Here is a 20,165-nt window from a genome sequence, read left to right on the forward strand (position 1 = left end):
TTAAAAATTTAACTCCTTTCATTTCTACAGCTCAAAATACAATCTTTTGAAACCTGCTCGTGGTGAGGCAGCACCATCTATCGGCCACATTGTAATACTGCCATATTAACCAATTAAAAGAGGTAACAGACTGCATTTGGCACTTTCTCCACCATACATCACTACATCGAAGTGTCCTGTACACTTGTGATTAATGTGTCCAGTCACCGCAATCAAGAGTAGCAGCATCCAATAAATCAAATAGAGTACTGAATTATATCAGTTAATCTGTAAGAGTACAGGGCTGAATGGCCTGTTTCGATGCTGTAACTACTTTTGTTATCCCTAAATCATATGTGCCACACAGGGTCGATCAGGATCTTGGTTATAATGCCCAGTTTTGATCATCACGCATAGGGAAGAAGTATAGACTCTGCCGGCAGCACACAGAGGAACAATAAGACTGGTCTATTTTATGAGAAACATAGAACTCAGGAGCAGGAGTAGGTTGTTCACTCTTTGAGTCTACATTGTTATTTGATGAGATATATTGCTGATCTGGTCATGCACTCAACTCCAATTTCTTGTCTGTGCACAACACTCACCCCTTCCACATAACCCGCAACTTGCTTGCTCACCAAAGATATATCTCAGCCTCAAATAAATTCCATGGCCTAGCCTCTTACGTTTTCTGAAGAAGTGAATTCCAAACACTAACGACCTGAGAAAAAAATTTCCTCACCTTGGGTCTTATTCTTACACCATGCCCCGAGTTCTGGTCTCCCCCAGAAGTGGAAATGTCCATCCCTACCAAGCCCCCTCAGGATCTTATATGTTTCAATAAGGTCACCTCTCTTTCTTCTAAACTCCAATAGGTATAGACCCAACCTGCTCAACCTTTCCTCATTAGGGAGCCCTTCATCCAAGGAATCAGTCAAGTGAATCCTCTCTGAAGTGCTTCTAAAGTAATTATATCTCCTTTCAAATAAGACCACCACAAATGTACACTGTGCTCCAGATGTGATCTCACCAAGGTCCTGTACAACTGCAATAACACTTCCCCACTTCTATATTCTATTCAAGTTGTAATAAAGACAAACATACCATTTGCTTCCCTAGTCCGTATCAGCGTACCAACTTTGTGCAATGTATCTACCAGGACAGCCATATGTTGGAATTAGTAGGTTTGTCCTGGATAGATGAGTTACAATCATTCACCAAACACATTTATCCTTTTAAATTCCCTCCTGCATCCATTATGGATGATACCTCCAAGAATCTGTATAGTAACACAGCACAGGAGATCATTTGGTCCTTTGTGTCTTCCCTTTGAAAGTGTTAAACAGCTATCCAATTATCCCACTCCCTCTCTTCACACTTTCCCTGTGGTCCATAAGACATAGGAGCAAAATTAGGCCACTCAGTCCATCGAGACTGCTCTGCCATTCAAACATAGCTGATATTTTTCTCATCCCAATTCTCCTGCCTTTTCCCCATGACCCCTGAGCCCCTTATTAATCAAAGGCCTATCTGTCTTAAAGACACTCAATGATCTGGCCTCCACATCCTTCTGTGATAAAGAGTTTCACAGACTCACCACTCTGGCTGAAGAAATTCCTTCTCATCTGTTTTAAAGGATCATCCCTTTAAGCCTGAGGTTGTAGTTCTAATTTGGTTCTCGTTTTTCTACTAGTGGAAACATCTTCTCCACATCCACTCTACCCAGGCCTTGCAGTATCCTGTAAGTTTCAATAAGATCCCCCCTCATCCTTTTAAACTCCAACGACTACAGACCCAGAGTCCTTAACTGTTCCTCACACGACAAACTCTTCATTCAGTCCTGCAAATGTTTTCCTTTAAGCACAATACTTTTCATTTACCAGTATTCCTGCTAGTTGAACATTAAGTATCTCTGCTTGATTTTACATTATTGGAGTGCTTCATTAATACTTTATGTCTACATTTTATCTTTATCTCAATGTGCTTTGGAGAATAAAAATGTTACAGACAGCAAAGACACTACATTATCTAGTTTTGGAGAAGGTGACAAACATCCTGGAATTTCAATTACAATACGTACAAGTTCACAAGATGTTATTTATCCCTACTTTAGGATTTCATAATTTAGGTAAAAACATTCTAATCACTATAGCTTATATACAAGTCACGTCCCTATATTTAAAAATAGTTGCATCTATATGGCATCATACCAACAACAAATTACACTAATTTCAAAGAAGCTTTTTGGTGGTGTTGGTTAAGGAATAAATATTGACCAGGGCACTAAACTCCCTCCTCTTCAACAAATTGTCTCATGGGATCCTTTACATCAAATTCAGCAGGCAATTGGAGTATGCTGATTTAGCACCTTATTCAAAATAAGGGTAAATCTGGCAATATAACAATCCCTCAGTACCCTGCTGAAGCGACGGCCTAGATTACAAACAGACGTCCCTAAACGAAGGTTCAAGTTTACAATCTTCTATCTCTGAAATAAGAGGGCAAATAACTGGAGCAGTGGATATTTACAGAACTTAAAATTTGAATAAGGCTTCCGTCACAAGATGGGACACATGTAAGCTCACTGATCAATCAGCAGTTTAAGAGATACTAAATGTCCAATTATGGAAACAATGGAATTATTGGAGTTTTCAATTATGTACTTAATTGTAGTCCACCACAGCTGTATGGTCAGCCCTGTATTATTTGTTAATCAATGGTCATTTAGTCACGATTATTATTTTTGAACATTTTGTCCACAAGAATAGTGTTTAAATCATAAGAACAGTAATAGTCTATTCAGTCCCTTGAGTCTATTCGACCACCCAACATGACATTACTGATTATAAGAACATAAGAAATAGCAGCAGGAATAGGCCATCTAGCCCTTCGAGCCTGCCCCGCTATTCAATAAGATCATGGCTGATCTGTCGTGTCTCAGTTCCACATTCCCGCCCTCTCCCCATAACCCTTAATCCCCTTGCCTACCAAAAACCTATCAACCCGCATCTTAAATATATTTAGCGAGGCAGCCTCCACCACTTCAACGGGCAGAGAATTCCAGAGATTCACCACCCTTTGAGTGAAGAAGTTCCTCCTCAACTCTGTTCTAAACCGCCCCCACCCCCTTTATCTTGAGGCTGTGCCCTCTAGTCCTACTGTCCTTTCTGACGGGAAGAGCCTCTCCACCTCTATCCTATCCATCCCATTCATCATCTTATATGTCTCAATGAGAACTCCCCTCATTCTTCTAAACTCTAACGAGTACAAGCCTAGTTTATTCAGCTCTGATCTGTATCTTAATGCTACCCACCTGCCTAGCAAAAAGTCAATCTATCTCAGATCTAACCTTATTAATTGGGCTAGCATGTACTGTTTTTTTTGTGGGACAGAGTTCCATATATTAACCAACGGATAAAAGCAAATTACAGCAGATGCTGGATCTGAAATCGAAAGAGAAAATGCTGGAAAATCTCAGCAGGTCTGGCAGCCTCTGTAAAGAGAGAAAAGAGCCGACATTGAGTCCAGAGGGTGATCTGGACTCTAAACGTCAGCTCTTTTCTCTCCTTACAGATGCTGCCAAACCTGCTGAGACTTTCCAGTGTTTTCTCTTTTGGTTCCATATATTAACTGCCTTGGAATTAAGAAGTATTTCCTAACTTTGCCTGAGTGACCTAGATTGGATTTGGTAAGATTATGCCCCCTTGTCCTACATAGCCCATCGGTAGAAAGCTGTGTTTCACTAACCTATCAATTCCATTCAGAATCCTAGAAATCTCAATCAAATCAGTCCTTTGCCTTCTATATTCCAGGGAAAAACCTAGTTTATGTGGAAATTACTTAAGTGAATAGCACACATGCATTTAAGCTAAATCAACCCGAGAGAGAGAGAAAGGAACTTAAGGATCTTGTGATAGGGTGAGAGTAGCGTGGGAGGAGGTTTGTGTGAAGCATAAACACTGCCATGGATTAGTTGGCCCATTTCTGTGCTGCACATTCTATGTAAATATAAACATCAACAAACTTGTACAGGCATTTTTACCACTGGGACCATTTAATACTGGCAACATTTCCGGAAATATCATTGTTTCCAATCACATCCCCACCACTACCATCACGAAAACCGACCACCCTTCTTCGCGTCTCACATGGCATAGTAACTGATCTGTTGGCAGCACATTGTAGGAACTTGCTTTTACACAACATGCCAATCAAGGCCAGGTTACATTGAATAGTTTAAAGTTCTGATTACAAATCAATAATCAGGGAGCTGTGTTTTCTGCCAAATAGATTGTAAAGCATGCTAGGAATTTCTTCCAATTACAGAAACTAGTGGCTTCTTCAGTAATATGAGGGATTTGGCCCCATTTCATTTCCTCATATTTATGCACTCTTGGTAGCAAAGCTTCCCAACGTTGATCCTGAATGAGTCTTTCAGACTGAAAACACCAGTTACTAATTGCTCAAAGGTTGAAGAGCAAAGTTCAAAGGATTTAATGGGCCGCCTCCTGCGCCATAAATGACTCCAAACTTATTGTGCATCTGCTCAAAATACGAAGGTTATTTCTTAAAGCATTAGGAAGCAGCCCAACCTGGTTTATCAGATACAGGATCTTGGTCAGAATGTGAGCACATTTCCGAGGATTGATCGGAGTTTCGTTAAACACTCGAGCCTGTGAAGAGAAAACAGCAAAGTGCTTTGTATCACATCACTAACAATCTTAGTAATTTTGCAGGAAAGTAGGAAAAAGACTATCCATTCAGTCCATCAAACCTCTACATCATTAATCACCTGATCATAAAACCTAATGCAGTCCCCGGAACAAATTCAATTCCATTCATGGGATATACTTAAATTGCCTCTTTTTTAAATTCAACACCCAGATGTTCTAATTATAACAAGCATTATCTGTGGTGTCAAAAAAGATTCTGAATCTGCTGGGTGAGGCTAGACAAAAGTAACAGGGTCAATCATTTCAGTAAGTAAATGGAAGAATGCAGTACTTCACATTAACATGCTGCTGCCTTCCCTTTGGAGCTATGCAATTAAAACCACACACACAGGCACATACACTTCAATTTAACCTGCTTTCCATTCTCTCCAGAAAGGAGACGGTTGAGGGTACCACAACAGGACTGTTTAATACTATGAGATGGTTTGATAGATGAAATGTGGAGAGGATGTTTCCACTTGTGCAGGGGTTCAAACTGAGGACCATACATATGAGGTATTCACTAACAAACCCAACATGCGGAAATCTCTTCACTAAAGAGAGTGCAGAACTTACTACAATAAGGAATAGCTGAAACAAATAGCATTGGCATGTTTAATGGCAAGTTAGAATCTAAAACACAGGAGTGCAATCTCAGGATAAGGAGCTAATTATGTAAGACTGAGATGAGGAGAAACTTCTTCATTCGAAGGTTGTGAGTCTTTGAAATCATAGAACCTCTACAGTGCAGGAGGTCACCATTTGGCCTATCGAGTCTGCACTGGTCACAATCTCACCAAAGGCCTATCCCAGTAACCCCACATATTTACCCTGCTAATCCTCTTGGCACAAAGGCTCAATTTATCATGGCCAATCCGCCTAACCCCTACATCTTTGGGTGTGGGAGGAAATCAGAGCACCCGAAGGAAACCCACATAGACAAGGGCAGAATTTGCAAATTCTACACAGTCACCCAAGGCAGGAATTGAACTCGGGTCCAGCAGTGCTAACTACTGTGCCACTTCAGAGGGTTGTGGATTCGTCATCACCTAATACATTTAAGGTTCGGAAAGACAGAGGTTTGGTCTCTCTGGGAAGCAAGGGATATAAGGAGCAGGCAGGAGAAAGGAGTTGAAGCCAAAATAAGCCATTGAATAACACAACAAGCTCGGTGAGCTGTACAATCCATACCTGCTCCTATTTCTCATGTTCTAAGCAACTCAAGATCAGAATACAAGGATGCATTTCAGGATGAATTAGGGTGGGAGGAGGCTTCTGTGGAACTTTAATAGCAGCTGAAATCAAATGCCTGCTTCTGCACTTTTTTTTATATAAAGTCATTGTCGGGATGTGGGGCATTGCCGATAAGTCCAATGTTTATTGTCTATCCATAGCTGCCCCTGATGTGGTGGTGCCTTTTCTCAAAGGTAGGGGAGACTAAAATTAGAGGGCTTAGGTTTAAGTTGAGAGGATAGCAATACAAAAGAGTCCACAGGGGCAATTTCTTTTTTCACACAGAGGGAGGTGAGTGTCCGGAATGAGCTGCCAGAGGTAGTAGTACAATTTTGTCTTTTAAAAAGCATTTAGATAGTTACATGTGTAAGATGGGTATAAAGGGATATGGCCAAACGTGGGCAATTGGGGTTAGCATAGTGGTTAAAAAACAAAAGGGGGTGGCATGGACAAGTTGTGCCGGAGGGCCTGTTTCCATGCTGTAAACCTCTATGACCTCATCGAACAGTTGCAGTCCAATGTGGCGTGGGGAAGCCGCAGTGTTGTTAGAATGTAAATCCCAGGATTGTGACCCAGCGACAGTGGAGGAACAGCAATATAATTCCAAGTCAGGATGGAGTGTAGCTTGAAGGGAAACCTCGGTGATGCTCCCCTGCATCTGCTGCTCTTGTATTTGGTGGTTGCGGTCATGAACTTGGAAGGTACATGTCAAAGGAGCTCTGGTGGCTTGCTTCAGTGCACCTTGCAGATGGTACACATTGATGCCATTGTGCATCAGTGATGGAGGGAGTGAATGCTTAAGTTGGTGGATGGGAAGCTGATCAAGCAGGCTGCTTTCTTCTGGATAGTGTTGAGTTTCGAATTTATTGGAACTGCACTCACCCAGGCAAGTACAGGGTATTCCATCACATTCTTGACTTGTACCATCTGGTCCTTGACAGGGAGTGCAGGCAGCTCACCCCCAGCCATCTATAATCAAGTCAGGCTCTGGGCACTTGCCATAATTGGTGCTTGGTGCCGTGTGGACCCATGACCTGTTGTGCAGCTCTATTTATTTAACTTCCCACTGTCACTTTAAGTGAGCATCACTGGAAGGCTAGAAACCCAAGATCCTCACAATTGAAGTAAAGGCGACCAGCTCCAGGCATTCTGTAGTGAGAGTGCATTTTGAACATAGCTTTCAAAGCTGCCTTATGGATCTCAATTAATGGTCACCATGCCTCCAGTCAGCCACACAGTCCAGCAGGGGCTCGTGCTGTATAGTCATCACAATAGGAACCCTTGCTGACGTGTAAAGGGATTTCTGGAGGCAATGGAGCAGCCGCCAGCTGACTGGTATGGAAACTGGAACAATTGCAATGGGGAGAAATCAGTACTCACCTCCTGCAGCACAGAACTCTTCTCCAGGTGCTGGAATGGGTTTGAGCCCCCACCTAGACAAAACAAGCAGCAGCTTTAGAAAAATCATCTAAACAGTGCAAACCTAGGAATAAACAAGAGCAGACAACATTTATATATTGTCTTAATACACAAAATATTCCATAAGAACATAAGGGACGGGAGCAAGAGTGGGCTTCTTGAGTTTGCGCCATCTTTCACTAAAATCATGGCTGAATTTCTACCTGAACTTCATTTCCTTCCTCTATCCCTTTATTACACAAGCTTCCAATAACCTATCAATTCTCAAGCCTGCTTACACTCATTAACTGAGTAGAAAATCCTGAGGCAGCACTGTGTAGATAAAGGAATGAAAGAAGCGAAAAAAGTTTAGAAGAGGTGCTTGAAAGTTGAGTCAAAAAGTTTGATTTATTACTGTCACATGCACAGGGATAGTGAGAAGTATCATATCTTACATGCTATACAGTCAAAGTATACCATTCATAGAGTACATGGGGAAGAAGGAAAAGAGAGGGTGGAGAATGTAGTGTTGCAGTCAAAGCTAGGGTGTAGAGAAAGACCAGCTTAATAAAAGGTAGGTTCATTCAAAAGGGAAGGAGCTGTTCTTGAGTTGGTTGGTATGTGATCTCAGACTTTTGTATCTTTTTCCTGATGGAAGAAGGTGGGACAGTATATCTGAGGTGTACAGCGTCCTTGATAATGCTGGCTGCTTTACCAAGGCAGCAGGAAGTGTAGATAGAATCAGTGGTTGGGAGTTTGGTTTGCGTGATGGACTGGGCTACATTCACAGCCCTTTGTAGTTTCTTGCAGTCTCGGGCAGAGCAGGAGCATACCAAGCTGTGATACGTCCGGAAGCTTTCAATGATGCATCTGTAAAAATTTGAGAGAGTCGTAGCAGATATGCCAAGTTTCCTTAGCCTCCTTAGAAAGTAGGGGCATTGGTGGGCTTTCTTAACTATAGCTTCCGCATGGAGGGACCAGAACGGTTGTTGGTGATCAGAACACCTAGAACTTGAAGTTTGCGACCATTTCCACTTCATCTCCATTTATGTAGACTGGGGCACTATGCTTCCTGAAGTTGCTTTGTTTTACTGACATTGAGAGAGAGGTTATTGTCGTTGCACCATTTCACCAGATTCCCTCGTCAGAATTCTACCACCCCACCTGCCATGGAATTGCAGCAGGCGAGGGGTGGACAACGGAAATGTTCAGTGACCTTGGATGGAAATTTCCAGTCTCACTTGAGCGAGGCGTAAAATCCCGCTCTCAATCTCTTTCCTGTATCATTAGCGGTGTCACCAGCAAACGTGAAAATCTATTTGGAGCAGAATCTGGCTACACAGTCCTAAGTGTATAAAGAGTATAGTAAGGGACTGAAGACACAGCCTTGTGGGGCACTAGTGCTGAGGATAATCATGGAGGAGGTGTCATTGCGTATCCTTACTGATTGCAGTTTCTGGGTTAGAAAGTCTAGGATTCAGTCGCCTAAGGAAGCGCCAGGCCACAGGACTTGGAGATGAATTTTGTGGGAATAATGGTGTTGAAGACTGAGCTGTAGTCAATGAATAAGAGTCTGACATAAGTGTTTCTGGTTTCCAGGTGTTCCAGTTCAATGTAAGGCCAGGGAATTGGCGTCCGCTGTGAATCCGTTGTAGCGATAGGTGAACTGTAGTGCATCCAGGCAATCTGGAGGCCGGAGGTGATCTGTGCCAAGGCTAACCTTTCAAAGCACTGAATCACGATCAAGCAGCAAATCAAGCAGATGAATCATAAGATGATTTGTTCACTGCAGGCAAAGTGAGGGATCCACACTAAAGAGGCTGCAGTGATAGACCAGGACAAGACTATTGAGAGATTTAGAAACAAGTATTCAATGAAAATTTCGGATAATGAATGGCACATAGAGTCTGAAGCTCAGTTTAGAGTCGACACCCAGGTTTCAAGGGACATTGGAGGGGGTAGAAGAGAGTTTGTTGTGGGACAAAAATTCATGTCTTAAATGTTCCTGTGATGCTAATTGGAGAAAGTCGCACCTCATCTTTACCTTGCAATCAGACAGAACGTCTCCTGTCTCACAAATCAGGTACAAAGGTGTTATCAGCAGCTTGAGAGATAATGCAAACTAACGGGAATACTTTCAACTTTATATGTGGCTCTGAACACGTGTACTGGGTAATTCATGACGACAACATCTTCTTCAACTGCCCAGATAGAAGGAAACGGGGTGACTGTATTAAAAATATGTGACATGGATAAGGTGAAGCCAAAATATTATTTTAAGTTAACTCAGGCCTGTAAAATACAAATGATGTAAACTCAAATTTAAAACTGATCTTAAAATTATCCTTACTCAAAGTCCTAATATCCAAGTTAAGATTACGAAATGAAATGGGAATTCGAAACACCATTTCCTGGCTGAGGTACAAAGCTGAATACTAAACATGTATGAACTTGGTGGTCCAAATTGCCACTCACCTTTGACAGTTCCTATTTCTGCCCTTTAGATAAACGAGTGCTGATTGCATTAAGGCCATAAGACGTAGGAGCAGAATTAGGCCACTCGGCCCATCAAGTCTGCTCCACCATTCAATTATGGCTGATATTTTTCTTATCCCCATTCTGCCTTTTCCCCATAACACCTAATTGCCTTATTAATCAAGAACCTGTCTCCGTCTTAAGGACACACAATGACCTGGTCCCCACAGCCTTCTGCGGCAAAGAGTTTCACAGATTCACCACTTTGGCTGAAGAAATTCCTCATTTCTGTTTTAAAAGATCACCCCTTTACCCTAAGGTTGTGCTCTCTGGTTCTAGTTTTTCCTATAGTCCATTCCATTCCAATGGAATGGATGTTAAGTCATTCAAAATTAGGATTTCAAAAACTAGGATTCAACATTAGGACGCACTGTGGTTAGCGCTGGTGTCTCTCAGCGCCAGGGATCCAGGTTCAATTCCGGCTTCAGGTCAGCGTCTATGTTGGAGCTTGCACATTCTCCTCTTGCCTGTTTTACACCGAGTGCTCTGGTTTCCTTCCACAGTCCAAAGATGTGCAGGTTAGGTTAATTGGCCATGCCAACTTGACCTTTGTGTCTAGGGGATTAGCAGGGTAAATACCTGGGGTTACAGGGACAGGGCCTGGGTTGCATTGTGGCTGATGCAGACTTGATGGGCCAAATGGCTTCCTTCTGCACTACAGGGATCGTATGAAAAGCCAGATGGTGAAGTAGGAAGCCAGACATTTTTTTTCCCTTTAATACTAGATTTACTTACAGACTGCCACATTACATGTTGTCTTTCTCCTTAACCAACACTAACAGGCCGTCTTGATAAAAGAAATAATCAATAAAATTAAACAAAACAGAGGTGACAGTCTCTAGTAGGACACTGTAACTAACATCAAAGGAAACTTAACTAATTAACCCAGAATGTCATTCGCGGGGGTACTGATGCATCCTAGCCCCTGCGGTGCCCACTCTTCACAGAAGGCCTGAAGCATGCCAGTGGATACCATGTGCCAGCGGACACCACTATCCCTTCCCCAAGGCCACAAGGCTGTGAATGTAGCCGCAATGGAGGGGATCAGATAGATCCCTCCTCTGCCTACTGCCAGGGTCTGTTAACGATCACCTTGGCTAGGCTCAGGAACAAACTTACAGGGAGATCCTCCACCCTCCTTCTCCGATAAGGAAAGGGAGAACTCCCATATAGAGACACTGGGGAAGATCTTCTGCATAAGCTTTTAACAGTGCTCAAAATACTTAATCAATCAATCCCATCCACCTGTGTTACCTTAACCTTAGCACCATGAACATTCCATTAACAATGGTGAGGGATTTTGTGTCAAAATGACAACTGTAAAGCAGGCTAATACCAGTCTATTGCTGTGAAGTGAAAGACTTGCATTTATATAGCACCTACACAACACCTTTAACTCCTCCACTGTCTAAATTATCATAAGCTTCAACCCAGTTTCACAAAAGGATTTCCCAGAAAGCTGTTAAGTCAAGTATTTGCTCCATAGGTGCTCTGGGAATGCTCTGCGTCTCCAGGACATGGATCATAGAACATAGAACACCACAGCACAAACAGGCCCTTTGGCCCACAAGTTGAACAGATCACATCCATACCTACCAGGCCATAGACCTATCTGTAACTCCCAATCCCATTAAATCCCATGTACTCATCCAGAAATCTTTTAAAAGACCCCAGTGAGTTCGCCTCTACCACCACCAACGGCAGCCGATTCCACTCACTCACCACCCACTAAGTGAAAAACGTACCCCTAACATCTCCTCTGTACTTGCTTCCCAGCACCTTATACCTGTCCTCTCGTAGCGACCATTTCAGCCCTGGGAAACAGCCTCCGAGAATCCACTCTATCTATTCCTCTCAACATTTTATAAACCTCTATCAGGTCGCCTCTCAACCTTCATCTCTCCAGGAAGAGACAGGCAACATCCTTGTAAATTTCCTCTGCACCCTCTCAATAGCTTCCACATCCTTCCTGTAGTGAGGCGACCAGAACTGTGCACAGTACTCCAAGTGGGGTCTGACAAGGGTCTTATCAAGTTGCAGCATTACCTCCCAACTTCTAAACTCAATCCCTCGATTAACGAAGGCCAGTACACCATACGCCTTCTTGACCAATCCTCCACCTGCAAGGCCGATTTAAGAGTCCTATGGACCTGGACCCCAAGATCAAACTGGACTAAAAGGTTACCAATAGCCTGGTTCTTCATTAGGCAGGGAGAAGGATGGAATCAGTGGCTACAGAAGAGAGTTGTTGGTGGAGACTTAAGACAATGACATCAGATGTGCCAATGTTTAACTGGAGAAAAATTCTGCTCATCCAGTATTGAATATCAGAAGAGCAATGTGACAGTGCACAGTGAAATCGTCGCAGAGGTGAGTGAGGTAGAGCTAGGTGTCGTCAGCATACAGACGGAAAATGTGTTTCAGATAATATCACTGAGGGGTAAAGTATAGATGGAAAAAATGGGAGATGGCCATGGATAGATCCTAGGGGACACCAAAGCTAATGAGAGCAGAGCAAGAAGGAAGAGTAAATAGGTAATTTCCTGTGGCTTGACAGATGCTCCTGTGTAGGATCTTGTGGTGTTTTATGATGTTTGAAGTGCTATATTAACACAAGTCATTGTTGTTGATTGACCTGTTATTTCTGTAGGTTAGCCCGAAACCAAAACTCAGAACTTTGTCCGCCGTTATGTCTCTGACTCGTTAAAGCAATCACTAGGTCTACAAGTGTCAAGCCAAACTTACCCAAATGATCGGTTCAGTGCCCGGTACAATTAGCCAACAGATCTGATTGTATTGTCAGGTTTCCTGAGTCACTTGTATTCAGAATGCAGAAACAGATTCAGTGTAAATCTGCAGTTTTTAACTCAGCTATAATTTCATCTCAACAAGTGCACATTCTTATACATAGGTCCTCTGGTCCCACTTGGAACATTGGACAGCTGCCACCAGTCCAATGCAATCTCCTTTGTCCCAGCTGAGGTTCTGTCCCTCTCTTGAAGGTCCTCATTAAATATACTTTGCCACATCTTCTTTATCCAGCTCCATCTTCTGGCAGTGAACATACTGCCAATCTGACAGGCGCATGTCTGGGAGGCAAAGGTCCTGTTCCTGCCAAAGTCAGTTGCCCCTCCATTACGATATCCCACAGGCACCTCTGACTAGTCCATCCGCTTGCTTCAGCACATCCTTGATGTTGCCTCTCCACATGTTGCCCAGACTTCTATGTAGACAGCACTGGTGAAAGACCTCCAACTCATTTGATACCTTTGCTGTTCTCTTCCATGTCTCACCAGCATAGATTGTGGTAGGTGCTTGTAGAATGGCTGATTCATGGATGCTTTGATGGTGCTGGATGCCCAGACCCTGTGGAGCCACTGAATGACCAGTGCTGCTTCGTCAGTTGTATGGACATCGACATCAACATCTACATCACCTCCCTGGGGATGGTGCTTCCTAACTAGGGGAAGTTGTCAATGCTCTGTTGTCTGATGGTGACGGGTGGACCTTGGTGCTCTCCAGTCATCACCACCTTGTTCTTCTTATTTCTGATGTGTAGACAAACGTTTACACTCGCAAGACTGGCAGTACTTTCACATTGTGCAAGAACAGAAAAAAACCTCAAGGATCTTCAGAAACAATGGTAGAAGCTAAAGCAAAGATGGGAATCAAATGAATGGAAGGAAAGTTTATGGAAAGCAAAGGTTGGAGGAGATCCCAGGCAATATTCTGCCCCCACCGCAGCGCAACCAGTAGTTGTCTTAGCGTGGGGACATTCAGGCTACACATATTTGCTCAGTACTGCTCATCTATAGTGGCAGCAGTAGCTCAGTTGGCACAGCCCTCAACTCTCAGTTAAAAAGTTGTACTCTCAAGATTTATTCACAAATGTTTATGATTGACACTCCAGTGCCATACTGAGGGAGGCATTGTCTTTCAGATGAAGCACTAAATAGAGGGTGATCCCTGCTCTCTTGTGGGCCTTAAAAGATCCAATGGCAGTAGTCCAAAGAAGAGGTCAATATTTGTCCCCCCATCAACACCAATTAAAAAAAAAACAAATTACCAGTGTTATTATCACATCGCTGTTTGTGGGGCTTGCTACGCGTAAACTGACTGCTGCATTTCCCTACATTATATCAGTTCAAACCATTACAAAAGTATCTCATTGGCTGTGGAGTGCAATGGCTTGTCTTGAAATTCATTAAAAAAAACACATGTCTGCTTTTAATGGTTGGATAAACCTTAAGTCCACTCAGAATCCATTATTATTTCTTGGTTAATTTGTTTGCAACTTCATTCTGGCACAGCTAACACTTTGGAAAAGTACTTATTCAGGTTGGCAGACTACACTGTACAGACATTAGTCCAACACCTCGTCACCTACTAAATGTCTGATGATGGCTTGTTCACTGGAGCATGACTGCCTTGGCATCAAACACTCAACAAATCAAAAAAAATGTTTCTGTAAATAAAGATTGAATTCAAATTTCTAATTATTGATTGGAAAGATTTTATTTTCACAATCTTTACCAGTTAAAGAAGCCACACTTTGCCAGGATATTGCGGTACTGCTTTGGCAACTCTTCAGAACAGCCATCCATCTCATCACGTGCAAAGATTGATAGCAAATACCAATGGACTGTGGAAGCGCAGAGGAAAGCAAAGCCCTGTTCTCACTGCCAGAAGTCACTAAAGGATTGGACCAAAATTCTAGGCTATGTTTCCCAGTCACTGGGGCCAATTAAGCTTTTTGGCCCAATAGTGTTTTTGCTCAATAGTTGGTTCCCCACCTTTCTCTGAAAATGAATCCTACTGTGCAAACTAAACACTGAACATTAATAAGCTCACTAGGGGTCTTAACCTTGTGTTACTAGGATAGTAAAAACAATACAGCAGGTAATAATAGACTTGAACTGGAAATACATAAAAAATAAACATCGCTGGGAAATAGGAATTGTTACTGGAGCTTTTTCTTTGCCCTATTGTTGGGAGGGGAGGAAGATGTCACATGATATGAACACAGGAGAGGCTGTGCAGTTGTGGCGCTACTCATCTTTTAATCCACTTTCTATCCTGATGTGCAGCCCATAATTATCCAGTTGTGATGTGTACAGTTTGTGCTTTGATCCTGGAAGATCCTGGTGAAGGAGAGCTGAGGTAAGAAAATCCTTTGTCAGAGGCAGCCAAGGTGGGGTTTGGTTTGCAATAGTGGTTTCACTGGTGAGCAGGTCTATAATTCAGTGACGCTGTTGGTGTTGAGGTGATCGCCACCATTATGAGTGAAGGTTTGGCAACAGTCTCGGTTGTCAGGCATGGATTATTGGTGCTGATGTTGCTGAACTGCAAAATATCCTAAAGAGAATGGGTGAAGCGGAGAAGGCAGTTTCCTCAGTGAAGGTTAATCTCAGTCCTTGGAAATCTTGCTGCATGGTATGTTGTACATCCTGACAGACTCGAGGAGATGGGGCCGTTGAAGGAGTATCCGTGCGCCTAGTCTCCCGAGGGGTGCTGGGGATGAACTGGTTGCCATGCTTTCACAATCTCAATTTTAGGGCTGGGCATCTCAAGTTCAGTGAAGCACAACATCTCTGGTCTTTAAGGCTTGGGGTCAGTTGATGACTCTGACCATTGGTCTTATGTTGTCTTGTCCTCTGTGTCCAATGAGAAGGGTTGGAGGTGGCTGGACGTGTCAGGCCCTTGCCACCCGCCGGGACCTCAGCTTTTCTTTGCTGGGATCTCGGGACAATGTGGAGGCTTCGGTAAAACTTTGGATGGAATCTGGATGTTGCTCGATGATTCTGTCATGGTTTGGATTTTCAAGTGGATGGTTTATATAATCCTGCAGTTCATCATTAATCCGGAACTTTGTTCCCTTGAGATTATAATCCTGATTTTGTGATCTCTCTTTTATCCTGACAAGGGTGCATGTAATATACAAGCAAAGGCATTTGTCAACAGTTAAACTGTTAATTTGCGAAAATCAGGATTGTCTATTTTGTCTTATTGATAGTATTCGTCCGCTGGCATCCTCGACTCTTCTGTGCAAATCAATTCGACTAAATTTTAAAAAGCTGACATACAAAATGAAAGGGACAGCCCCTGAAAGAGGAACCAGCCAAAACAAAAACAAATCACAAGTTAAATGTAAAAGATTAAACCAAGAGGTGAATGAAGGGGTTGATAACGCACCCCAGTCCCCGCTGTGCCCAACGGGCATGGAAGGCCTCGACAGAGCCTGTGGACACCGCATGCTCCCTCTCCAGGGACACCCAACCGTGAATATCGCCACAGTAGAGGGGCAGACAGTCAGGTTAGTTGACATCCTTGATCGCCTTCTGCCTGAACCTGTTAGTGTCTGAATATTCAGGAAGGAACTGGATTGATGTTTGGCAGAAAAAGGTAGAGCCGTGGATTATTTGAACGTTGAGATCAGCCAAGTGGAGCTAGTCCTGTATACCAATAGTTTTGAAAATTTCAGACATTAATAGACCCACTTGAAGCTCCTGCAAATGTTGTCAAATGCCTAGAGACTTTCTACAAACACTGACAGACTTAGCCTATTATAAAAAAAACTGGTGCTACCCAAACAAAAACATCTGCTCATGATTCCAAATTTTTACTAATTGGTATGCAACAAAATTAAAATCATAGAATCTACAGAGCAGAACACTTGGCCCAGCAAGCCTGCAGTGACAACAATCCAGTCAGATCCAATCCTTGTAACCCCAAATATTTACTCTCCTAATCCCCCTGACACTAAGGAGGCAGTTTATCATGGCTAATTAACCTAACCCACACATTCTGAGACTGTGGGAGAAAACCCACACAGGCACAGGGAGAATGTGGAAACTCCACACTGACAGTCACTCGAAGCTGGAATTGAGCCTAGGTCCCTGGTACTGTGAGGCAGCAGTGCTAACCACTGTGTGAAATGGTTAGTCAGTAAGTCAATAAACGCAGCAAAATATGAAATGCTCATGATGTAAGGACAAGCATCTGATGGGCAGACTGTAGTCACTCAAAAATTTAAAGCGGCTTAGAATCATACCTTGAAAATCTGTGAACAGTATCAGTAGAATCATAGATTCCCTCCAGTGCAGAAAGAGGCTATTTGACCCATCGAATCTGCACCAACTCTCGGAATGCTCATCTTACCAGACCCACCGCCTTGCCCTATCCCTGTAACCCCATGCGTTTACCATGGCTAATCCATCTAACCTACAGATCTTGGGACACTGAGGGGCAACCATGCCACAGTATTGTGCTTTGTTCTTTGGAGGGCAACCCCAACTTTTGCCAACGTAATCCTGGAACTAAAATCCCTCTCCCTAGAACCATTCTGATAAATCTCCTCTGTACCCTCATACAGGGCAGCACAGTGGCACAGTAGTTGGCACTGCTGCCTCACAACGCCAGGGGCCCAGGTTCAATTACAACCCTGGGTCACTGTCTGCGCTGAATCTGCACATTCTCCACATGTCTACATGGGTTTCCTACAGGTGCTCTGGTTCCCTCCCACATGCCAAAAGTGTGCAGGTTAGGTAGACTAGCTATGCTGAATTGTCCTTTAATATCCAAAGATGTGTGGGGTTATGGGGCCTTGGTATGATGCCCTGTCATAGAATTGCTGCAGGCTTAATGGGCTGAATATGCTCCTTGTGCACTGTAGGGATTTTATGGAGAGTCAAGGTTGAGATTGACAGATTTCTAGTTTTGATTTGATTTATTATCGTCACATGTAATAGCATGCAGTGAAAAGTATTGTTTCTTGTGCACTATACAAAGCATACCATTCATAGAGAAGGAAGGGAGCGGGTGCAGGATGTATCGTTACAGTCATAGCTAGGGTGTAGAGAAAGAGCTTTAGCCCCAGTGACTATTTAATAATGAGATGTTTGACTTTATCATGAAACATCTTGTTCCACACCAGCCTTAGTCCACAGGCTGCTGCTGCCATAGTAACCAATGGAGGCCCCTCAGCCCATCCTCTGAGACTGAGACTTACCGGACTCCTCGTCCTTCTTGTCGAACTTTTTCAGCATCTTTGCCTCACTTGGGTGCTGTCCGCTGATACTGCAGGCGCTCGGAGCCGCGGTCTTTGCTCGGAGTTAGTCTGCCCGCCTGTCTCACTCTCTCTCTCTCCCTCCCTGCCTCCCTCAGCCCCCAGTTCCGGTGTCAGTGCCTTCACTTCCTGCCAACCAGTCACATTGACACGTCACTAACCCGATCCGTCCTCACTGCGCATGCCCGGACCGTCCTCGCTGCGCATACACGCCAGCCACTCTCTCTTGAGCATGTGCAACGCCGGCCTCGACACGTCAGGAAACCGACTGAATTCGCGCATGTGTAGAATCGGCCGGACGGGCTGTCGTATCCATTGCGCACGCGCCGAAACCGGCCTTCTACTGCGCATACGCGTCCTGCAGCCATGACGCAAAGACAGGGAGGGGAGGTGATGGCGGATTGGTATTATCACTGGGCTAGCAATCCAAATGTTCTGTGGAGGATATGGTTCGAGTCCCATCACCGCAAATAATGGAATTTGAATTTAACAAAAAAATCTAAAATTAAAAATGTTCCAATTACCATGCGACCATTGTCAATTGTTGCAAAAACCCATCTGGTTCACTAATGCCTTTTAGGGAAGGAAATCCACCATCCTTATCTGGTCTGGCCTACATGTGTGACTCTAGAATCCAGGGCAATTTGGTTCATGCTCAACTGCCCTTTGAAATGGTAACTGTGGATGGCAATAAATGCGAGCCAGCCAATGATACCCCCATATTCCACAAATAAATTTTAAAAAATCATTGATAGTCATGGTGTCACCTTGGTACCATTTCATTCCAGTTAAAGGAATTTAGACCATGATGGCTTTTTAGAAAATCACCAAATGGTCATAGCACAGAAAGAGTCCAATTGTCCCCAGATGGAGGCCACTGTGTCAGTGTTCGCCTTCTGTCAAAGCAACTCATAAAGAATCCCAACAGTGCAAAAGAAGGCCTGAAAGGAACACTGCATCAAACAAAAGCTAATTTCAAAGCTGGGTAGGTTAGGTGGAAGGGCCATGCTAAATTGTCCCTTAGTGTCCAAAGATTTGTCAGTTAGGGGAATTATCAGAATAAATATGTGGAGAAACAGAGATAGGGGAGGCCATGGGTGAGATGCTTTTCTCAGAGAGTCAGCGCAGACTCAATGGGACGAATGGCCTCATTCTGCACTAAAGGGATTCTATGAAAAGAAACAATGAAGGGAGAGAATAAAGCACCCCTTTCACCACAGTGATATGAGGGACAGTCAGGAAAGTGGTATTACAGTCACTGTCAGATCAATCACAGTCTTATGGAATGGCAGCGATGGGCTGAATGGCCTTCCCCACACGTATTTCTTACGACCGTAATAATGATCTCATTCTCTTTTGCAAACCGCGATTAAATCTGCTTCCACCACACTCTCAGGCAGCGCATTCCACATCGCTGCTAAATCATATGATTCCAGACAGTTGCTCCAGTGCAGGGCCAAGGGAGTGCTGCACTGTTACAGACAGCAAGGTGGAGTTCAGGCCACAATCAGATCAATCTGGATCTTATTGGATGGCGGAGCAGTCCCGATGGGCTGAATGGACTACTCCTGTTCCTGATTGTCATGTTCTTTGCAGGAAAGTAATCAATTGAGGGACAATGGCCAAAGTTTATAATCATATTTAGAACATAGAACATAGAACATTACAGCGCAGAACAGGCCCTTCGGCCCACGATGTTGCGCCGACCAGTTACAAAACAATGACCCACTAACCTAAACCAATCCCTTCTCGTCCATAAACCTATCCACGGATCTCTTAAACGCCCCCAAACTAGGCGCATTTACAACTGCAGCAGGCAGGGCATTCCAATCCCTCACCACCCTCTGGGTAAAGAACCTACCCCTGACATCTGTCCTATAACTACCACCCCTTAATTTAAAGCCATGTCCCCTCGTGCTAGATTTCTCCATCAGAGGAAAAAGGCTATTACTATCCACCCTATCTAAACCTCTAATCATCTTATATGTTTCAATAAGATCCCCTCTTAGCCGCCTTCTTTCCAGCGAAAACAACCCCAAATCCCTCAGCCTCTCCTCATAGGACCTCCCCTCCATACCAGGCAACATCCTGGTAAACCTCCTCTGCACCCTCTCCAAAGCCTCCACATCCTTCCTGTAATGTGGGGACCAGAACTGCACACAGTACTCCAAGTGCGGCCGCACCAGAGTTATTTCTACCTCTCATTCAAGGAAAATGAGTGACCTGAAACTGATGGGGCAGAG

The 20,165-nt window shown here is 43.7% G+C and overlaps 1 protein-coding gene across 1 annotated transcript in view; it reads right to left on the reverse strand.

Moving 5' to 3' along the window:
• Positions 1-18,008, reverse strand: part of LOC145363374 (coatomer subunit gamma-1) — a 60,961-nt gene extending 42,953 nt beyond the window's left edge. The window contains exons 1-3 of the mRNA XM_080218654.1: positions 17,866-18,008; positions 7,305-7,357; positions 4,572-4,652 (exon numbers count right to left, since the gene is read on the reverse strand). Of these exons, the coding sequence (XP_080074780.1) occupies positions 4,572-4,652; positions 7,305-7,357; positions 17,866-17,902 (171 nt within the window). The 5' untranslated portion in view covers positions 17,903-18,008. The remainder of the gene's footprint in view (positions 1-4,571; positions 4,653-7,304; positions 7,358-17,865) is intronic.
• Positions 18,009-20,165: the final 2,157 nt, after the last annotated feature.

Source organism: Carcharhinus amblyrhynchos, chromosome 3 (genome assembly GCF_965287045.1).
Source record: "Carcharhinus amblyrhynchos chromosome 3, sCarAmb.v2.hapA, whole genome shotgun sequence".
NCBI lineage: Eukaryota > Metazoa > Chordata > Chondrichthyes > Carcharhiniformes > Carcharhinidae > Carcharhinus > Carcharhinus amblyrhynchos.